This window comes from Xenopus tropicalis, chromosome 2, assembly GCF_000004195.4.
Source record: "Xenopus tropicalis strain Nigerian chromosome 2, UCB_Xtro_10.0, whole genome shotgun sequence".
Lineage (NCBI taxonomy): Eukaryota > Metazoa > Chordata > Amphibia > Anura > Pipidae > Xenopus > Xenopus tropicalis.
In genome coordinates, this window is record NC_030678.2 from 29,301,139 (window position 1) to 29,321,055 (window position 19,917).

The 19,917-nt window shown below is 39.6% G+C and overlaps 1 protein-coding gene across 5 annotated transcripts in view; it reads left to right on the forward strand.

Annotated features, from left to right (window-relative positions):
- Positions 1 to 19,917, forward strand: part of glra2 (glycine receptor alpha 2) — a 112,963-nt gene that overhangs the window by 90,750 nt on the left and 2,296 nt on the right. For 3 of the 5 annotated variants that reach the window (XM_012958102.3, XM_004912245.4, XM_031896631.1), the window contains one exon: positions 113 to 226. The exons of the other annotated variants lie outside the window; for them this stretch is intronic. In XM_012958102.3, coding sequence (XP_012813556.1) covers positions 113 to 226 — 114 coding nt within the window. The remainder of the gene's footprint in view (positions 1 to 112; positions 227 to 19,917) is intronic. 5 annotated transcript variants of the gene reach the window in all.

Genomic DNA, 19,917 nt, shown 5'->3' on the forward strand with positions numbered 1-19,917 from the left:
TTCCGTTTGTTTTTTATTTGAACATTATTTCTTTCTTGTTTTTGCATGCTTTCTCCAAATGTGTCATTTTCCATTTTTGCTGCCAATATCTGTTATGACAATCTGGGGACAGACTGTACTTGTTGGGAATGAAAGCGTGGAGTCCGTTCGGCGCATGAATGGATTGCGGAGTACAGATTCCTCAGCATACGGAACTCTCAACCAAATCTACAATCCAAGTTTAAGGGTAAAAAACAGATTATGGTTTTTGAGAATAAAAAAAAAATCGAAATGATTTTGGGGTAAATATTGATGATTGCGCATATGGTTTTTTTATGAAGTACAGAGGTTCTATCCCGAACAACAGAAAAGGAACATGGAAGAGCATTATCTGAGGGCCAGTGTTTGAGGATAATTCTAGGTGAGCAGAGGCAAGTTCGCCCTTCCAGTACATCAGACAGCTAATCTCAGAAGGGAAAATTAAGATACATATTTTCTCTAGACTGAATGAGATTATAGGGGTAATTTACTTACCCTGGGGTGCAAGAGCACTAAAGAGTGTATTAATGGGGGACGCTATTCTCTAAGAGCACAATGCAGTGTGGCAAGTGAAATGTACAGGCCATTATGGCCTTTTTTTTTACACCCTGTGTGCTCTATTGTAAATGACCCCTTATTTGTTACTTGCAAAGTTACTTGGTTGCCCCGATTGGATGACTTAAGGCAGTGGTCCCCAACCTTTCTTACTGGTGAGCCACAGTCAAATGTAAAAAGACTTGGAGAGCAACACAACATCATAAAAGTTCATGGAGGAGCCAAATAAGGGCTAAGATTGGCTATTATGGGCCTCCATGCACACTATCAGCTTACAGGGGCTTTATTTGGTAGGAAATCTTGTTTTTATTCAACCAAAACTTGCCCCCAAGTCAGGAATTCAAAAATAACTACCTGGTTTGGGGGCACTGAGAGCAACATCCAAGGGGTTGGGGAGCAACATGTTGCCCCAGAGTCACTGGTTGGGGATCACTGACTTATGGGAATAAAAGCACATCAAACATGTAGCACACTTGAAGGATGCTTACATTCAGTTTTGGCTCAAGCTTCATGACTCTATAATATGCAGGTTTTTATTCATTTATTAGGCAAATTGTTATTTTGAAAATTTGAAGATATTTGAGAGTATTCTTACTAATACAGAGCCAGGCATGTAATGCATATGCAGTGCTAGAAAGCTGATACACTAAAGGGGCCATTCATTATCCCCCGATATGCTGGTGACAGGGTGATAAGGGGCACATGAGGCACTGGATCAAAAATATGGCGCTTGGCACAGAGAGCAGCATTGGGCGGTGCTGCAGAGCCCTGTTCTGGTGTGTCTAAATAATGCGCAAGTTGGGGGATTGCAGGGGGGGCCCTATATACATTCACCTGCCCTTGCCTATATAATAGAGCAATGCCTAACACTCAATAGGGAATGCTGCAAACCACGTCAAACCACACAAAGCAGGAAGCAGTTTGTACAGTGGGGGGGAAGCCCCATTACGTTCTTTTTTTGCACATTGCTTCCTGCATTGTAAATGTCCCCTCATGTTTGTTTCCCTTCCGTTGGTTTGTTTGGCTTGTCCATAATCCGGGGGACACTTAGGGGTCTATTTATCTGTATCAACCTGCATAAACATATTTGTAAAGTATTTAAGTACTGTATATAAACAACTAATATGCACTTTCCATATAATTTTGCATTGTCTCTCCCAATGCCTGAAATCATCATTTAAAAAAAAAACAACTAGTTGGTGTATTTATGAAGGAGACTATAACGCCATAACGTATACCATTTTCTTTACACCACTTCCAATATGGGTCAAATATTTACAGCAATAGGAAAAATTCTGACAGTAAGAAAATTATAGGAAGCAGTGTAAAAAAAACAACATATGGTGTATCGCATTGCCGTTTTATTAACACAGCTTGACACATAAGCCCCTTTGGAACATTATCTGGGAACCATAACTCACAGTCATGCACATTTTTTGCAGAGCAAATGACTTATATTCATTAATTCATACGGTATGTATGTGGCCAATACCCCACCTGTTTGTCAGCAGCAATGACCCATAATGCAATAGTGAGAATTGCTGACCATTGTTTCATTAACCTGTACTGAAATGGTACTAAAAATATGGGGCTAATATTTCTATGTACATCTAATGAGTGAATGGAATTTATTATATGTAATATTTGAATGTATCCATGTCTGGTTTCATTTTAACATGTGCTTCATATGCATTTCATCAGAAATAAGAGTTTGCAATTCAGGTTGATAACATAATTTGATTACCATCAAGTCTTAGTCTGATTTCGGCACAGTGCAGGGTTTGAATGGCTTCTTGCACATGCATGTGTAGGGAACTGGTAAATTGTACCTTTTCTAACTCTGTGGTCCCCTAGTATTGGACAGCTATGAAGGGTCCTTAATGTTATGGGAAGTAAGTCCCGTGTTCCTGGGTCATAGCATGACCCCTTGTGCAGTTCAACAGTTTGGCCATAAGGTAGCACTGTGGTATAAAAGGCTGAGCAGCCATGAGGCTGGAGGCCATTTTGTGAAGCTCTCTGCCTGAGCAAGCAGGCAGAGAGATACAGTGGAAATCTGGGAAAAGGTAGGTTTCATAAAGAATAGGCTGCTCCTGTTATAGGTCACATTAGGTGTGATAGACAGGCAGGGCTATTTAGTGAGCAGCATTTTGGCTCCGACCAGGAATTGTAGAGGGATTATAATCCCAGGTATAATACTGCCCAGAGTAGGGGTAACAGTGTACAGACCTAGGGTTAGATAGTGATCACCCAGGTTCCACTGGAAGCATATACCTGAAAGCTGGGAGTTAACCCGTTGTGCCCTGCAGCTAAATGGTTATTGTGACTATCTCTTGTAAGCACTGCCTATGCTGTGAGATGCTACTACCTACCTATTCTATGCTGTAATTACTCCTAAGTGGCTGTGTAAATAAACAGTTCATGGTTTCAAGGTTAAGAACCACTGGCACCCATTTATTGAGAAATACAACACATATTTGCCTGGCCTCCATACAAAGCGAGGGCTCACCCCTGAAGGATACAGTCTCATCCGGGATAAAATACGGTGTAGCTTGTGGTAATTGAAGGGCTAATTTACTATAAGCTTACACATGCATGCTAGTTAAGCTTCTGCTGGATTAGAAAGGGCTGATTCCTATAGTTTGTTGTTTCTTAGAAAGGCAGCTGAGGGTGTAAGCCAACTGTACTGCGCAATGAGCTTCCTAGATGGTTTTAGATCTTTTAACTTTAATATATAAAATAAGTGGCATTTGAGATTCAACCACTGTCATAATTTTCATACTTGCATAGCAGGATATATTTTTTACCCTTAGGGATCTCCTGTTAAAATGATTAAAAATGCCACAGCCTGACTACATGTTAACCTGCATATATACATCCATAAACACTTGTCTCAGGGAGCAAAGCCAGAAGTCACTGTACGTGAATATGAATGTCTATAGGTACAGCACATATTTGCATTAAGCCTCTCGTGTTGGAATGTTAGAGTCAAGCTCTAATCCAAAGCCATTCCTCCCACATCCACATTTTCCCTCCGGGATTAATGTAAGCTTACATATCACTGGAAATCCACTTACTGCATTGTACTGAAGCTTTAACTTGTAAATGTATTCTTACCTATATAAATGTCGACTTCTGTGAAATAATCTTAGTAGTCATGCTCACTTTCCTATTGTTATACAAGCCAAGCAGAGCTGATGTAAGAATTTGGCCGCACTTTGTGGAAAGTTAATAGGGGTCATTTACATCTGCAAGTGCAGTGAGCAAAGTGCAATTTCAAGCACAATCATGTTTTTTTCCCACAATGCAGCTTTCCCCCCCCCAGAATTCCAGTGTAATGCCGGCCACAAGGGGTGCTGTGTTTCGCACAATTGTGCAATTGAGTCCAATTCACAAAATGTATGTAACTGTGCTCACATTTAATCACAAATTGGATGCAATTGCATAAAAGGCCCATTTGGCATCATTTCCAATGTTCGCCATTCAAGTGACATCTGCACCTTAAGGCGGAAGAATGTTGCGCCTATTGACACTGGGTGAGAAGGGAATGCTTGGCTAGAAGGGTGGCAGTAGTTACAGGGTTCCTCTATATTAATGGCCACACTAGCTCTTTATTCAGAATGGAGTGCAAGAAGTACATTTGATGCAAATACAGTGGTGTAATTATAGAGGAAGCAGACCCCATGATCATGGGGCGGGGCATTTGGGACAGGGAGGCCGGACCACAGGGTCTGCTTCCTGTATAACTGTAGAGAACCCCCCTTATTGGCCACTCTCCTGCCTAAAAGCAAGAGGCAGCAAGCAGGGGAGTTGCTGGGTACAGGTTGCAATGCACGCTGGGCCCCTCCCTAGATTTTTTTGTTGGGGGCCCGGTGCCCTGTAGTTATGCCACTTTATACGCTACTGTGCAACTCAGGAACACAGACTTTAAACTCAGGAGCTTTCAGACTTTAAAGGAGCCCACTTGTATTAAAGCAATACACTAAGCCCTAATCAGAGTCACTTGCACCGAGTCAACGGATCATTATTCTTGTTAGATTAAGGTTACCAGGCCATCTAAAAAATCCAGCTAGAATGGCTGCACTGATGCCTTTATAAAAAGTGTCCTTGATTTTTCAAACCTTACCTCAGCTTCTGTTGTTTTTATATTTTACTGAGTTTTGGTAAATTCACTAGAATAAGATCACCGACAGCAGCCTTCTCCTGCACCAATACGGATACAGTTACATTGATCACTGATTTTCCTTAAATACCCCTCAGATGCCAGGCAATTATCGATTGTCAGATATTATTGTTATTGTTACTATTGGCATGTATTTATAAAGTGCCAACATATTCCGCAGCGCTATTCTACTGTCCAGCTTTTAATGCTGAAACAAATTGAAGTTCAGTGAGTTCATAACATACATATCCCTTTGCTTTGTCCTATCAAAGCGTTTTCAGTTTAATCTCAAAATCCTCTCTGTAAGGGCAATGGCAACAAGCCTGAGGTTTGATCACAGCAGCCCTCTCTGGGGAAATCCAGAACAATGAAAATGCTTTGAGCCACTGCCAGTCACCTCTAATATCATTGAGTGGGAAGTGTACCTATGGCGCAGCCCAGCAAGCATCACTGGAGACTGAGGAGCTTTGTGTTATCACACAATTATGGCTGTGCCTTTGGCAGCTCTTCCCATAGACTATAATGGGAGGTGACTGCTAGTGATTTTCCTTGGGAAGATCAGACTGATCAAAGAGTAGCAACATGGAACAATATTGTCCTATAGATTTTCTATGGGCGTTTAAAAGCAAAGCCCCTGTTATAATGCAAGTTTAAAACCTGCTATACCATCACAATAGATAACAAAGGCAATGTAAATTCAACTTCTATGCCATTTCTCCTCACACTTTTGGAAATGGACCCCTTAAATATATTCAATATATTTGCACACTAATGATAACCTTACATAGGTGTCCATATTATTTTTCTCATGTTACCTACAATTGCAGCTAAATCCCAGCAGACACCCTCACTTACTCTCCCTAGCACTTTCATGCCCTGAGAAATGTTGTATTTGAATAAGAGAATGTAAAACTACTGATAAATGGTGATAAATATTATGAAACATTAGTATTGATGATTTTATCAGAGACTATGGTTTATCAGTGAAGCAGTGTTTAAGGTAATCAAGAAAAATATACTGTCAGTTAACCAGGATTGATTTTCCCATATGCCTTTGGGCCAGACATATTGATTTTTTTAATCGTTTTTCTGCAATTTCATGTAGCAATTTTTCATCTGTATTCAATGTCTATGGTTATGGATTCTGGAAAGGAAAATATTACTGGGAAGAAGCCAGATTTCTCTTGAAATGTTTCATTTTCATGGAAGGAGGCAGATTTTTCTTATTGTATAAGATTACTAGAGTATTTTAAATAAAAGTCACAGACACATCTAACAAATGAAAGGTACTGGGCTTAATGATCACATTTAAATTTCATTATCACACAATATCGTACGAAACCTTGTGTATGGCTGAAATCGGACGACTCGCCGATCGGCCAGGTTAAAGCAGACCTGTCACCCTAAGAAATAAGTCCAAATTATTTTCTATATTGTTAGTTGAGCAAAATAAACTTTACTTACTCTATATAAATAATATAAATCTTGTTTCCTTCCGTCTTGGAATTACTCAATCAAAGCAAGCAGGCAGGCACCATTTTGTGGGCACTGTTATTAAGACAAGCTTTGTATCATGCCAAAATCTTGTTTATGTGCCAGAATGGGGGACCAGATGCCCAGGCCCATGCACTGGCTACACAATTAGATGAGGAGGAGGGAGGGGGAAAGTGAGATGTGCAGTGACATCTAGGAAGTGCTGAATGGAAAGCTAAAGTTATTGTCTGCCCCGCCTCTATGCCTAAGGCATAGAGGCGGGGCAAGCAATATATGATTGACAGCTGTGATTTTTAAATGCCTTTATAATGGGTTTGGATGTGTTAATATAAAAATGAATTTGGGTTTCATGTTTAATTTGAACAGGACTTTTATTATACAGATTTTCATGTCTGGGTGACAGGTCCACTTTAAAAGATTGTGATTGGGTGCCATAGAAGGCGCCTGAGCAAAATCTGCCGTCAGGGCTGAATCGGCAGAAGGAGGTAGAAATCCTATTGTTTCTACCTCCTTATCTGCTGTTTCAGCCCTGAACGGTGTGTGGCGGATCTGACGATCTTTCGTGTGACCGATGGTCGCACGAAACATCGTCAGATCGCCACGTGTGTGGCCACCTTAAGACATGTTGCCATTTTTCACATGGTCTGGGAACCTTATGAGCTAGTGTTCACTCACTGTGATTTAATGTCATGATCATCAAGTATCTTAAGTCTCTAAAGTCTATGTAGATGTAGATGACATCGCACAATTTGAGTTTAACTGATTATGTAACTGTAATTATGTACAGATATGCCTAAGTAAGCAGGCAGGCAAAACAGAACAGGCCAATAGTCAATACTAGGAACAATAGCAGGGAGCACAATCAGGAACAACAGAAGGAAGAGCTTTACCACAGGCAAGGTGGCCTAAACAATAGGCATCTTGGTATGCACTGCTAGACATGTCTGGTCCTGGCATTACAAATACACAGAGGCCCAAACAGCCCAATAAAAAGTGACTGTCTATGTATCTTACAGCAGCCCCTCTTGCATTTGCCTATGATTAAAATTATAATATATTTAAAGGGATATTTAGATGCTCCTATGATATTCCATAGGAACATGTCAGTATTACTAAAAAGTTTTGGCATAAAAATCTAGCAAGCCAAAAGTCCCCCAAAGCCAAGCTCTAGCCCAGCAGTACTGTACTTACCTGAGCAACAGTCCAACAAAATGATCCCCTTCACACGTGCCATCCCCAGCCCAGCGTGACACATGGGAAACAGTGTGGCTCCCTCTGCTCTCTGTCCCCTTTGTGAGGCCGGGTACTGCTGGGCTGGGGGTGGTATGCACTCTGGGGCATAGTGTTTGTGTGGAAGGTTTTTTAGACAGATAGGGGACGGGTTTTTTTTTTCCATAAAATGATCAGCGCACCAGAAACCACCACTTTAGATTAGAGGAACAGAACTTTCATTTAAAGCAGCGTAATTGTTTTTTCACGGTGAGGGCAGTGAGGTTGGGGAATGCCCTTCCTAGTAATGTTGTGATGGCAGATTCTGTTAATGCCTATAAGAGGGGCCTGGATGTATGTATGTATGTATAACTTTATTTATAAAGCACCACAAAGATACGCAGCGCTGTACAGTCTTACAATATACACAATTACACACAGGGAGGACAAATGTTACAATAAATACAATAAATAAGTATAAATACACAGAGATTAAGTGCCATGTGGTATGAGACACAGTAGGAAGGGAGCTTACAGTCGAAGTGGTTGGGTAACATACAGGCACAAATTGGAAGGTAACAGTGTACCAGGTATGGGCATTTGCCCTTAAGCGCAGGACTAGGCAAAATAATGTTTTAGTGCTCCAGAAGGTAGCATCTGAGCGTTTTCTTAAAGAGAGTGGGTGAATTTTCCCTACGGAGGGATTCAGGGATAGAGTTTCAGGGATAGAGTTCCAGAGGTAAGGGAGCAGGGATGGTGTAAAAAGACGGAGGCTCTGAGAGGAGCGGATGAGACGACCAGGAACGTGCAGGGAGACCAGTGAAGAAATGTAGTGAGGAGCAGAGGAGTGAAGGGCTTTGAATGTTAGCAGAAGGATTTCTTGAACCAGCAAATTATCCAAGGCTATTGTGATACTAAAATCTACAGTTAGTATTGATGTTGGTATATATGGTTTATGTATGTGAGTGTATAGATAGGTCAGTATGGGTCTGTATGTGAATGGATACATAGGTCAGTGTGGGTCTGTATGTGAGCATATAGATAGGTCAGTATGGGTCTGTATGTGAGTGGATAGATAGGTCAGTATGGGTCTGTATGTGAGTGGATAGATAGGTCAGTATGGGTCTGTATGTGAGTGGATAGATAGGTCAGTATGGGTCTGTATGTGAGTGTATAGATAGGTCAGTATGGGTCTGTATGTGAGTGGATAGATAGGCCAGTATGGGTCTGTATGTGAGTGTATAGATAGGTCAGTGTGGGTCTGTATGTGAGTGGATAGATAGGTCAGTATTGGTCTGTATGTGAGTGGATAGATAGGTCAGTATGGGTCTGTATGTGAGTGGATAGATAGGTCAGTGTGGGTCTGTATGTGAGTGGATAGATAGGTCAGTATGGGTCTGTATGTGAGTGGATAGATAGGTCAGTGTGGGTCTGTATGTGAGTGGATAGATAGGTCAGTGTGGGTCTGTATGTGAGTGGATAGATAGGTCAGTATGGGTCTGTATGGGAGTGGATAGATAGGCCAGTATGGGTCTGTGTGTGAGTGTATAGATAGGTCAGTATGGGTCTGTATGGGAGTGGATAGATAGGTCAGTATGGGTCTGTATGGGAGTGGATAGATAGGTCAGTATGGGTCTGTGTGTGAGTGTATAGATAGGTCAGTATGGGTCTGTATGTAAGTGGATAGATGGGACAGTATGGGTCTGTATGTGAGTGGATAGATAGGTCAGTATGGGTCTGTATGTGAGTGGATAGATAGGTCAGTATGGGTCTGTATGTGAGTGGATAGATAGGTCAGTATGGGTCTGTATGTGAGTGGATAGATAGGTCAGTATGGGTCTGTATGTGAGTGGATAGATAGGTCAGTATGGGTCTGTATGTGAGTGGATAGATAGGTCAGTATGGGTCTGTATGTGAGTGTATAGATGGGTCAGTATTGGTTGTGTGTGCTGGGTTTACTTGGAAGGGTTGAACTTGATGGACTCTGGTCTTTTTTCAACCGAATTTAACTATGTAACTATGTACAAGGAAGTGAATTAATAGAGATCTAAGGCATCACTGTAAGTGTATTGAATGGTATAACAAGAGGATAATATTATTCAATCATTTGACCAATTACATACAGTGTCAAGTCCAACTACATAATACCAGCATGTAATTTAATAAGGCAAGACCAAATTGATGGGTTTTGTGGGCTTCATTTAATTAAAGATGACACAAATGATTAGTTACATTTATTGTACTTTGTCAAGAATAGGGATGCATATATATGTGCCTGTCTGTGTGAGTGAATGTATGTTTATGGAATTCTTGACATAAATGGATTTTTGGATATTTATGGAATACAAACATGAATTTCTAAACTGAGATGATTTTTTATAATACGCTTTGAGTCATTTTATGCCTAGACATCAATTATACGAAGGACTATAAGGACAAGTAATTGGCAATATACCTCTTCTACAGAGTGGCACTCCAGTCAGTTATTGGCATTCATAAAGCTGGCATATTTTATGCCTCAATCACTGGCTGGCCAGCAGAAGGTGAATAGACTTCAAGCAAGCAATTAGTGGCGGGGATTATTCAAAGAATATTTTATACATAAAAAACAGATCCCTGGGAAGCTGCTATATGGAGTATATAGGTGTCAGTTGGTTTGATGCAGTAGGACATTACACTGCTTTATATGCCAAGAGGGGCACTTATAAGGAAAAAGGGAGGGAGAGAAGAGAGCAGTGCTGAACACTTTCCTGCCCTGTATTAAACATACTCAGTATATTATACAAATCTCTCTTTCACATGTATGAACTATATAGCTACTGTATATAAAGTAATCTGATTGTTTCTTAGGGGAAGGCAAGTATGGGATGTATCTGTAATAATAAGGCAGAACCTTTTACTTGGTAATGAGCATAAATTCATGTTGATGGCAAAACAGTATTACTGGGTTTTTAATGCTTAAAAATTGGCCTAAGGAATGGTAATGGAGTGTCGTCTAATCTGGAAAAATTACTTAGGCTATGAGCATTATGCAATAATAAATGCCTTATATAAAGTGATATATTTCTAAAACAGTGCTACTTTAATGGCACCAATGTCCAATGGCAGTGACCTTTCCACCACTCCGGCCAATGTTTGGCTTTACACATGGTGATGTTAGACTTGTTTGGCTCTCCCTCAAAAATCCCTTCTCTGGAGGTTCACATGGTATTGAGTCGTATACAATGCACAAGATATGCCTTAAGCTTTATGAAACCCAAATAGAAGAAATATGCAAGACATGGCTGCTGGAGACAATGTTACAGTTAGTTAAATACGATTTAAGCCGTGGGTTGCATCATAATCCCGACTTCCGTAATATTTTAGTTTAAACCGCCTTACTCATAATAAACTACCAACGCACGTGCTGCACTTCATATCCAGTACTTAACCAGCACAACAGGAGATCAAGTGTTCTCAAAAGAAAGTCAGAGTGTAAACATGATGATAAAATGTAAAGGAATAAAAAGAAATGCGTAGGTTAATGCATCTGCATTTGTGAACTACTACCTTAAGTGTACTCCTCCTGGGGAGAAGGACAGGCATTTCTACATTTATTTATTCCTACTTCTTTCAGTTAATGTTCCCTTTCACGAATGAGTCATTCCAAAGACTTTGTGTTTTATCAATATACTGAATGGCCAATCTGCAAGGCTTTAATCCTCCGCAAGGGGTCAAAGGTATATAGCAACCTATTAATAGTCACTATGGTGCATAAAGGGCAAGTGCGCAAACAAAGGAAAAGACAACTTTTATAACAACCCTATTCTGCCATGGTTTAATTGCAGGGTGCTTGCAGTATTAAAAAAAAATATGGCTAATGTATGTTATTAGATAAGAAAAATAAGAAAAACTTATAGTACAACGCAGAGTTTCTCCATGTGATTCATGGTGGGGAATAGAACCATTTGAAGAGATGTGAAAATGTAAATTGTAGGAAGTTGGAATAAGAAAGATCCCAATTTAATACTGTATAAGCTAAAGTAATAAACTCTAACTACTGTCTGTGCCCCCTGAGGCTATAAATATAGCATGATCATAACCACACAATTCCCCCTACTGCACTTTGATATTAGCCAAAGTCTGTATTAATCCCATTGCCGCAGCATTGTATTTGTGATAGGTTTAATCTGATACTGAATCCCAGCAAGCCAATATTTTCAATTGTTTCAATAAGAAGACAATCTTATCCCTAGTAATCCAGCTATTTCTGAAATTCAATTTAACCAAAACATTCACAGAAATCAGTTGCTTTACACACAAAACCCTTCCTTGCTCTATTACTAATTGTGTAAAAAAATAATTATATATGCCCTTTTACTGATTTTCTGCTTCCTACTATTACACCAGAGGTTTGTTAGTCAAAGCCCTACCATAGATAATGGCTTTGTACAGATCTCATCAAACTACTTTTGTTGGAAAATATCTTTTTAAGATGAGTATTGTACAGTTAGATTAGAGCAGTAGAGTAGAGTAGTGTAGTAGTTCTAGGATGTGTATGTTACATTCTATTTTAGTCTGTGTTGCCCAGAATGAGTATATCAATACTGAGTCAGTTGTATATGACTTTACATACAACCTGTCAATATATACACCTGAGGCATCGTTCAAGCCAGCATACATACCAGAAGAGGACAGCAAGCCAATATATACACTAGACAGTATGCCAATATATATACCAGAGGAAGACAGCTAACCAATATATGCACTAGAGAAGGGCAGCAAGAGAAAATATACACCAGAAGTGAACTCAACATAGAACCATAGAGTGAGATCATTAATTTTTATTGATAGGATGCAACATCCAGTAAACAAGATTGTAATGTTATCTATACATCTAAAGATTGGTCTGACTGGCTAGGTAAGCAGGAAAAGTATCTTTGTCTCTGATCCATCACTTGTGTGGTGGTGACCAAATTAAATAAATTTCCAACAAAACCCATTAAACAATCCCCTACCTTTTTTTTAATTTGAAGCCTTTGTATTTAGCATCTTATGCTATTCCCCTGAAATGAGCTCTGATCACAGCTCCTGGAAATCAATAGGGCTAGTGACCATCTTAATGTGAAAAGCAGGGGACCGCTCTGTACCTGACTTGGAAAAAAAAAAACAAAAGCTGGGACTGTCCTATACCAGACTTGAAAAAAAAGCACAGGAGTTTGTTTAGTGGATTGTGATTGGCCAGTTGCTGATAAGAGCAAGTCGGGCACAGATAAGGAAGTGAAATGGGAGCAGAGAGTATAACACCCACTCCTCGTCCAGCTACAGACACTGAGGAATACAGAGCCCCAGTGTTGTCACTGCTTTTCTCAGATTTTTTAGAACAATGTCTGTTATAGCGCTTTCCTATTCCAGGTTTTGACTTTGCATCCCTTTTAACATCTGAATCACAGAGTCAGAGAATTGCAGCTGACGTCTATGTGGGCTTGGAGCTTGTTACTAAACACCTATAAAGAACAGCAAAGGCACAAATAGCACACTCCCCTTTTTTATTTACTCTGGTTGCACATTCAGTCATGCTTAATATAGTACACTAGCAACCTGCCAGTAATAAAATGGTAAAGCTATTGTTAATATACTGGAGGAAATCATGGCTACAAGCACAGAATTACCCTGATTGAGAAGAAAATATGCACTTACAGTATTCCTGATGCCCAATGGGTAACAGAAATACATGTGCAGAAGTAACGCAGAAGGGAATAAATGCAGTCATTTAAACACAGTCTTCCTCAGTAGGAAGACATCATTGTAACTAACCAGTTGCCATTATGTTTTGGTGCTAGTTGTATTTAGGAGGCATGAATACTTGAACCCTCCTGTGGGATTATCACTTGAATATAACAATTAAGGACTCTTTGTACTAATTATGACTACAGAAAGAAGCACATATAGAGGTGTTCTTCAGTTATCTAATCTTATCTGATAAGGTCAGTTTGGGCACTAAAACTGGATTTGCCACCATTTGTATTTTAGTTGTTCCTAAGGGAACAGTTAGGTAAATAGTACTCACTGCCTAGTTACTATAGGAGACTAGACCTATAGCATACTCTGCACGTTTTTATTACATTACTTATTTGAACATTCTAAAATATAAGAATGTTCAATGTTACCTCATAGTTCCATGAGCTGTACAGAAGCACTCCGCCTAAGGCCTTGTGGTTTTATGTGGCTATGGAACTCTTTGGAGAATCACAATGTCCTAAAGGGGTACATTATTCCCTGTATAGTTATATATATCATTTTAGGAAAGCTATCAAAAATTGGATTTTGCTTAAAGGAAAACCATACCATCAGAATTAATACGTAGCAGATAGTTTTTATCATATTAAGTGGCTAATTAAAGAATCTTACCAAACTGCGCTAACTATATAGGTAAATATTGGCCTTTTACATCTTTTACCTTGAGCCGCCATTTTGTGATGGACTGTGTGCTCCCTCAGAGATCAGCTGACAGGAAGTGATGCAGCTCTACCTGTAACAGGAAGTGGTGTGGGAAGCAAAGACAGAACTCTGCCTATTAATTGGCTGATGTGGCCAAGCATGTATGAGTCCTCAGTTTGTGCACCGTGAATTGTAATATCCCTGGGGGCGGCCTTAGTACTTAAAAGGGCAATTTTGTGTTTAAGATTACCCCATATCACATAATTCTAAAAAAGTATATTTTTATGACAATGGTTTATTTAGAAGAAGTTGGGTTGTACATATGAGCCGTTCTTTTTGCAATATATTTGTATAGAAACCTACATTGTTCAAAGGCATAGTTCTCATTCAATGAATAAAAAGTGACTCTTTCATATATTTAAAATGTGTACAAAAGCACAGATATTGACAAAACTCTCTATGTTACATACCATTATATCTGTATGTATGTATATCTTTATTTATGAAGCGCTACTTATGTACGCAGCGCTGTACAGTAGAATACATTAATACAAACAGGGGGTTATTAAGATAATAATAGATAAATACACAGTATAACAATAAATACAAGATACAGTTGCAATAAGTTAAGAGTCAAAGACACAAGAGGATGGAGATCCCTGCCCCGTAGAGCTTACAATATATATGGGAGGGTAACGTACAGACACAAATAGGCAAATATAAGTGCTGATATCCGCCACAGACAAGCAGCAATGTGTGAACTTGCCTTATTTTACACCTCAAAACCTCGCTACAATCTGCATTTTACAGAGGTAGCACAGGATATTGTGAATCCTTGCTTTCATTCAATGAACAAGGTTCCCATGGCAACACGTGATAGCTTTCTGTTGCTCTCCAGCAAATACTGCAGGTAACTGGCATTTATTGGTATACCCTTCACTCGTGCACCATCTTATAACTGATACAGACACACCAACATGTATGTGGATTTCATTTTTTTCCTGGTATAACATTCGTTTTACCCTGAATATCACTGCTATAGTATATTATTAGGCAATCAACCTGATCTGTATTTTGTCTTCATTGTTAGAGAAATGTAACCTTTTATGCTTGCTAAATCCCACTGGGTTAGCTAACCAATAAACAAAAAAAACCATCATGGTTCCCTAGAAGCTACTGTTCTAGATTTCTAAATTCGCCTTTTTCCTTGTGTCACTGATTGAACATTATTGGAACTGACACAAGAGGTAAGTGAATATTCTGTAAATGGAATTTCTCAGAATGAGACCCTCGGCTTTGCCAAGATAGAGGTTAAGGGTGAGCAGTTCATCCATTATATTAGATAATAGGGGTGGTTTGGAATTAAAGTAAAAACCAGATCTTGGGGTTATTGAGACCGTCAACGGTTCTCGGTCCAAGTAGTCTGTATCATATATGACTTATATGTCTAATATGAGAAGCACTTTGGTATCTGGGAATGTAGAAAAAATATACTTTGTTATTAAAAGATACTGGAAAAGAGGTCATAAATATCAGCATTTATGATTTAAATGATAAATATACTTTCACAAAGCACTGTAGTAAAATAGAAAAGCCAATTATGGTTTGTTCTAGTGGGTAACAATTCACAATATCTCCCTTTACAACATTTCATTTGAATTAAATGTATGTTCAACTCAACCAACATTCTCAGATACCCACATGGTACCTACTTTCTCTCAGTTTGTTCTGATTCCTGGATCTTCTCAGAGCCCAGCACTTGCACAGGGAACAAGATGGACAGTTAATCAGATGCCTCTCAGAATATTTTCTAGTCAGTAGTAAGACTAATACATTTTACCCGTTCTCAGAATGGAGTGCAAAGTGCTGCCCATCTCCCTCATAATTCAGAATGTAAAGGCAGAAGATGTGGGAACATAGCACGCTAGGGAGCTCAGTAATTACTGGCTGCTTATGGCAGGCTTCCCCTACTTGGCACCCTTGAACATGTCGGTGTTGTGCTGTATGCCATATTTTTGGCACAAGGTGCAGATCACAGATGGCAATACTGTAAAGTCTTAACACAGTGCTTTGCTCCAAGGGCCACAATTTGTGCACCAAGCACTCCTTAACTTGTTCCTAGATAGGCACTATTCACCTGTGCTCAGCCAACAACCATTTAAATATATGAAATAATATAATATGAAAGCATGTTCAACCCCTTTTTTTTATTTAAAACATGTTTTTTTATGTATTTATTTTATTATTTCTTAGTGTATGTGTATAACAATGTATTTTTGTACTCAGTCCGCTCTGGATCTCCATAGACTGGTGTCACTCAGCCACACTACCAAGAATATTTAGGACAACAACTAGAGCTTAAAAAAAACTTAGCTGATCTTATAGCTGGGCTATTAAGAGTATCCAAGATAATAATAGGCAAATCCACCCAAATCCCACCCTAACTGGCCTCCACCCTTGGCCACTCAATCATTGTTGCTCTGCTCTATTGGGACCAGCACCATAGTTTGGTATCCCTTGCCATAGATGGTTGATTTGGTTATATATCCCTTTCAATGGAAGTCTTAATTAACTTGTTGGACACATTCTGCAGGATTTGGATTCCCCTGGAGCCTTTACCCACATCAGGGCTTTTCCTATGCTCTTGGTATATGTGTGTTGTATGTATATTTGTAGGGGGCAGTAAGGAATATGAGATTACACATAAAAAAGGGCAGATTCTTGCTTGCAGCCCTTGCGCAGAACTAACTTAGGAACCATGGCCCAGTACTGCCCCTTACTACTACTGCCTACTGACCATGCCTGACTGTCACTAAGGGGGATGTTTATTATAGTGTGTAAACCAACATCACTGGCGAAGTTGCCCATAGCAACCAATCTGATCTTTGCTTTTGTTTTCTAACTTGTAGGTGATTGTTACAATCTAATTGCTTATTGGTTGATGTGGGCAACATCACCGGTGATGTTTGCTTACACGCTAAATTAGATATGCTACTAACTGTGATCTTTCTAGATCATGTTAAAAACCATGTTCCCATAGTCCCTGTGTTCTATTCACTGAAGAGACGTGGCTGTATTGTACAGTGCTACAGGGTAGCTCAGCCCTAAGACAGGCAACAGCAGCTATAGTGAGTATTCTGAACCAGGAACCAGCATATTTATCAGGATTTGTTTGGGGTTTCACACTGCTTTCTTTGTCAAGTAAAATTTAATACAGAAAAAGTAATCATCAACGTTCTGTCAAGGTTTGAGAACCTTTAAAGTGTACTTGTAAATGTCACACAGTGACTTGTCCTATTAAGTCTGCTTGCCATCTCTGGCCCCCTATCATGACATTGAGACTGACTAATATGGTATTTGTGTGGCCACGATACCTACTGAATATTCTATTTGGAATTCGTGTTCCTTCCCCTTTAGCCTTTACTCCCTCTCGCTTAATAACATTTTCCAAAATATGCCTTACATGTTATTAAATCTGATCTACAGTATCATCGACAACAGATTATAATTAACTTTTACCCCATAAGGTGTTTAGTACGCAGAGTTTATGATAGCCTGGGGTAATGGATCAGCCGTTCCCTGCTTGCTGACATTCTAATTAGAATGATTTACATGGTATATTGCAGGGTTATGTAGGAACACAGATTTCTTTTTAAGCAGCTTTGAAATAAAAAGCTATAGAAACAAAATTAAAGCTTTGCCTTTCTTGTATTGGAGCGCACAGCCGCTTTTATTTACAGCATTTCAAGCACCCCACGGCTACAAAATATTTACACCATTTGCCATGAAAAGAAAAAACATTTTTGTCTTCTTGCATTTTACTGCATATTAAAAATTGTTAAGGGAAAGAAAATGAGAGAAGCAACAGCAACACATTATTGCTACTGGCTAAGCTCTTTGTTGTTTGAACAGATTTATTTTTGAACTCCTCCCTGAATTTCCAGGGAAAGCCCTTGTCTGTTCATGTCTTTCTTTCTTGTTGTCCCAGAACAACACATAATTAACACACAGTATATAAAAAATGTTGCTCGTATTAAGGTAATGCAAACTGGGTGATGGTTCCCTTGGCAAGCCACCTATAAAATTCGACTCTACAAAGAAATCCAGATGTATTATATAACAGTTAATTCTCACCAAGTGATGTTCTGAAAGCATTGGGTCACCAAACTCAAATAGTCCTTGAACAACAAATTCCAGTATCATACATGGATAATCAAAGTCAGGAATGTAACTATAGAAGAAGAAGACCCTTCGGGTGGGCCTATGAGCTATAGGCTGACCGATAAATAGTTTCATGAAAAATGTTTAGGGGGCCCTAAAATAAATTTTGCTATAAGGCCCAGAAACTTCTAGTTATGCTACTGATGACACTGGTAGCTCAGTAACAAGTTGAAGGCTAGAGATTAGATATCTTGGGTCTATCCAGATGGAGTACAATGAATTGTTGCCCCGCTGGATTACCATAGTTTTCCTTGAACAAAACAGCCTGTGAGACAAGATTGGCTTGAGAGTCCTTATGCTATGCAATAGGAAGAACCTGAGCAGGTGCTTTGTCTAATTCACCCTACACTATTCTTGCTTAGCAGCAGAAACTGACCAAGCTGACAGGGTTCATCCACTTCAATGAAATGTTGCTCTAGAACCCACTATTCCCCAGTATAGGTAAAGAGAAAATATGAGCACATAGCTTCTGCAGACAGTAGCCAGAATATTGGCAGTAAAGTCCCAGCAGTACCATAACTATTGGCTGGTCTACACATTTTAATGTTCTGTGGTGGGGGGCCATTAAACCCTTCCCTAAGAGGTGTCACTATGTTCTGTAAACAGTGTTGCAAGTAGAGGATACTCACCAAATGTGCCCTGGCAAAGGCAGCAGAAATCTGTATGTATGCAGAAATGGGATAGGCCACCAAAAATATGTTTAAAATGAAATTAACAAAATTAGTTTCTTTGTTTATATTTTAGTTTAGTTCTTTTGCTATTGTGATTCTTTTTAAACATATGGCTTTCTTACCGGTGTTTAGATGATCTAAAGTGACCCATCAAGCAGGAGATCTGCACATGCTATTATTCTTATCAAAAATCTGATTGTGATACCGGATAAAGCACATTTCTAGCACTGTGCTAAACAAGTTTAACAGAATACAGAACAGTGCATTGTGTACAGTGTTGTTGTCTTCTCTATATTAACAAAACCCTACTTATATCTTATGTTTGGGTTTTTAGCTTCTCTATCTGTGCAGTAAATTAGATTAGGATATGGAGAACTGTTCTTTTAGGGCTCTGGCACACGGGGAGATTAGTCGCCCGCGACAAAAACTCCCTGTTCGCGGGCGACTAATCTCCGCGGCGTGATTTTGCGCAAATTGCCGAAGTTTCCTCGTGAGGCTTTTTCGGCGATTTGCGCAAAATCGCGCTGCCGCGTGTGCCATCCCACCGGCGACTTACATTTTCGCCAGTGGGATGGCAGGGGAAGGCAACTCGGGGAGATTAGTCGCCCGCGAACAGGGAGACTAATCTCCCCGTGTGCCAGAGCCCTTACCGCTGCGCTGCTTCCTCTACTCCTACACTTGATATACCTTATATTATAGTTCTCTACTTTTGATTTCTTATTCTTCAGTGCTAAGCAAATGTGTAATGTAATTTGTGCTGATTTATTGTTTGGTCATTATACCCTCTCAAACTCTCAAGTCAGATTAATCAAATCTTAGTTTACACGTGCCCACACACTCCTGCACACACAGAGCAATGGTGAGAAAGAAGTTCAAAATTTGTCAGGCAGCAAAAGGGTTAGAGAGGAAGAGAGCTTATTGTTGTCTTATCTCCCTGGATCTTCCCATGTGGCCATTTCTAAGATGTTTCCCTTCTGAAGTACCTTCTTTATCCCATGAATGTGTTTATCAGTCGCTGTCTATCCCGCTGTTTATTTCTGGTCCAGGCAAACGCAATCACACTTTTAAAATCTCCGGCACTCTAGGGTTCCACTTATAATGCTTCTTTCCCTGTCTGTTGTGTTTTGTGAAAGGTTTGACTTCTTAAATTAACTCACCTGGTGGGGAATT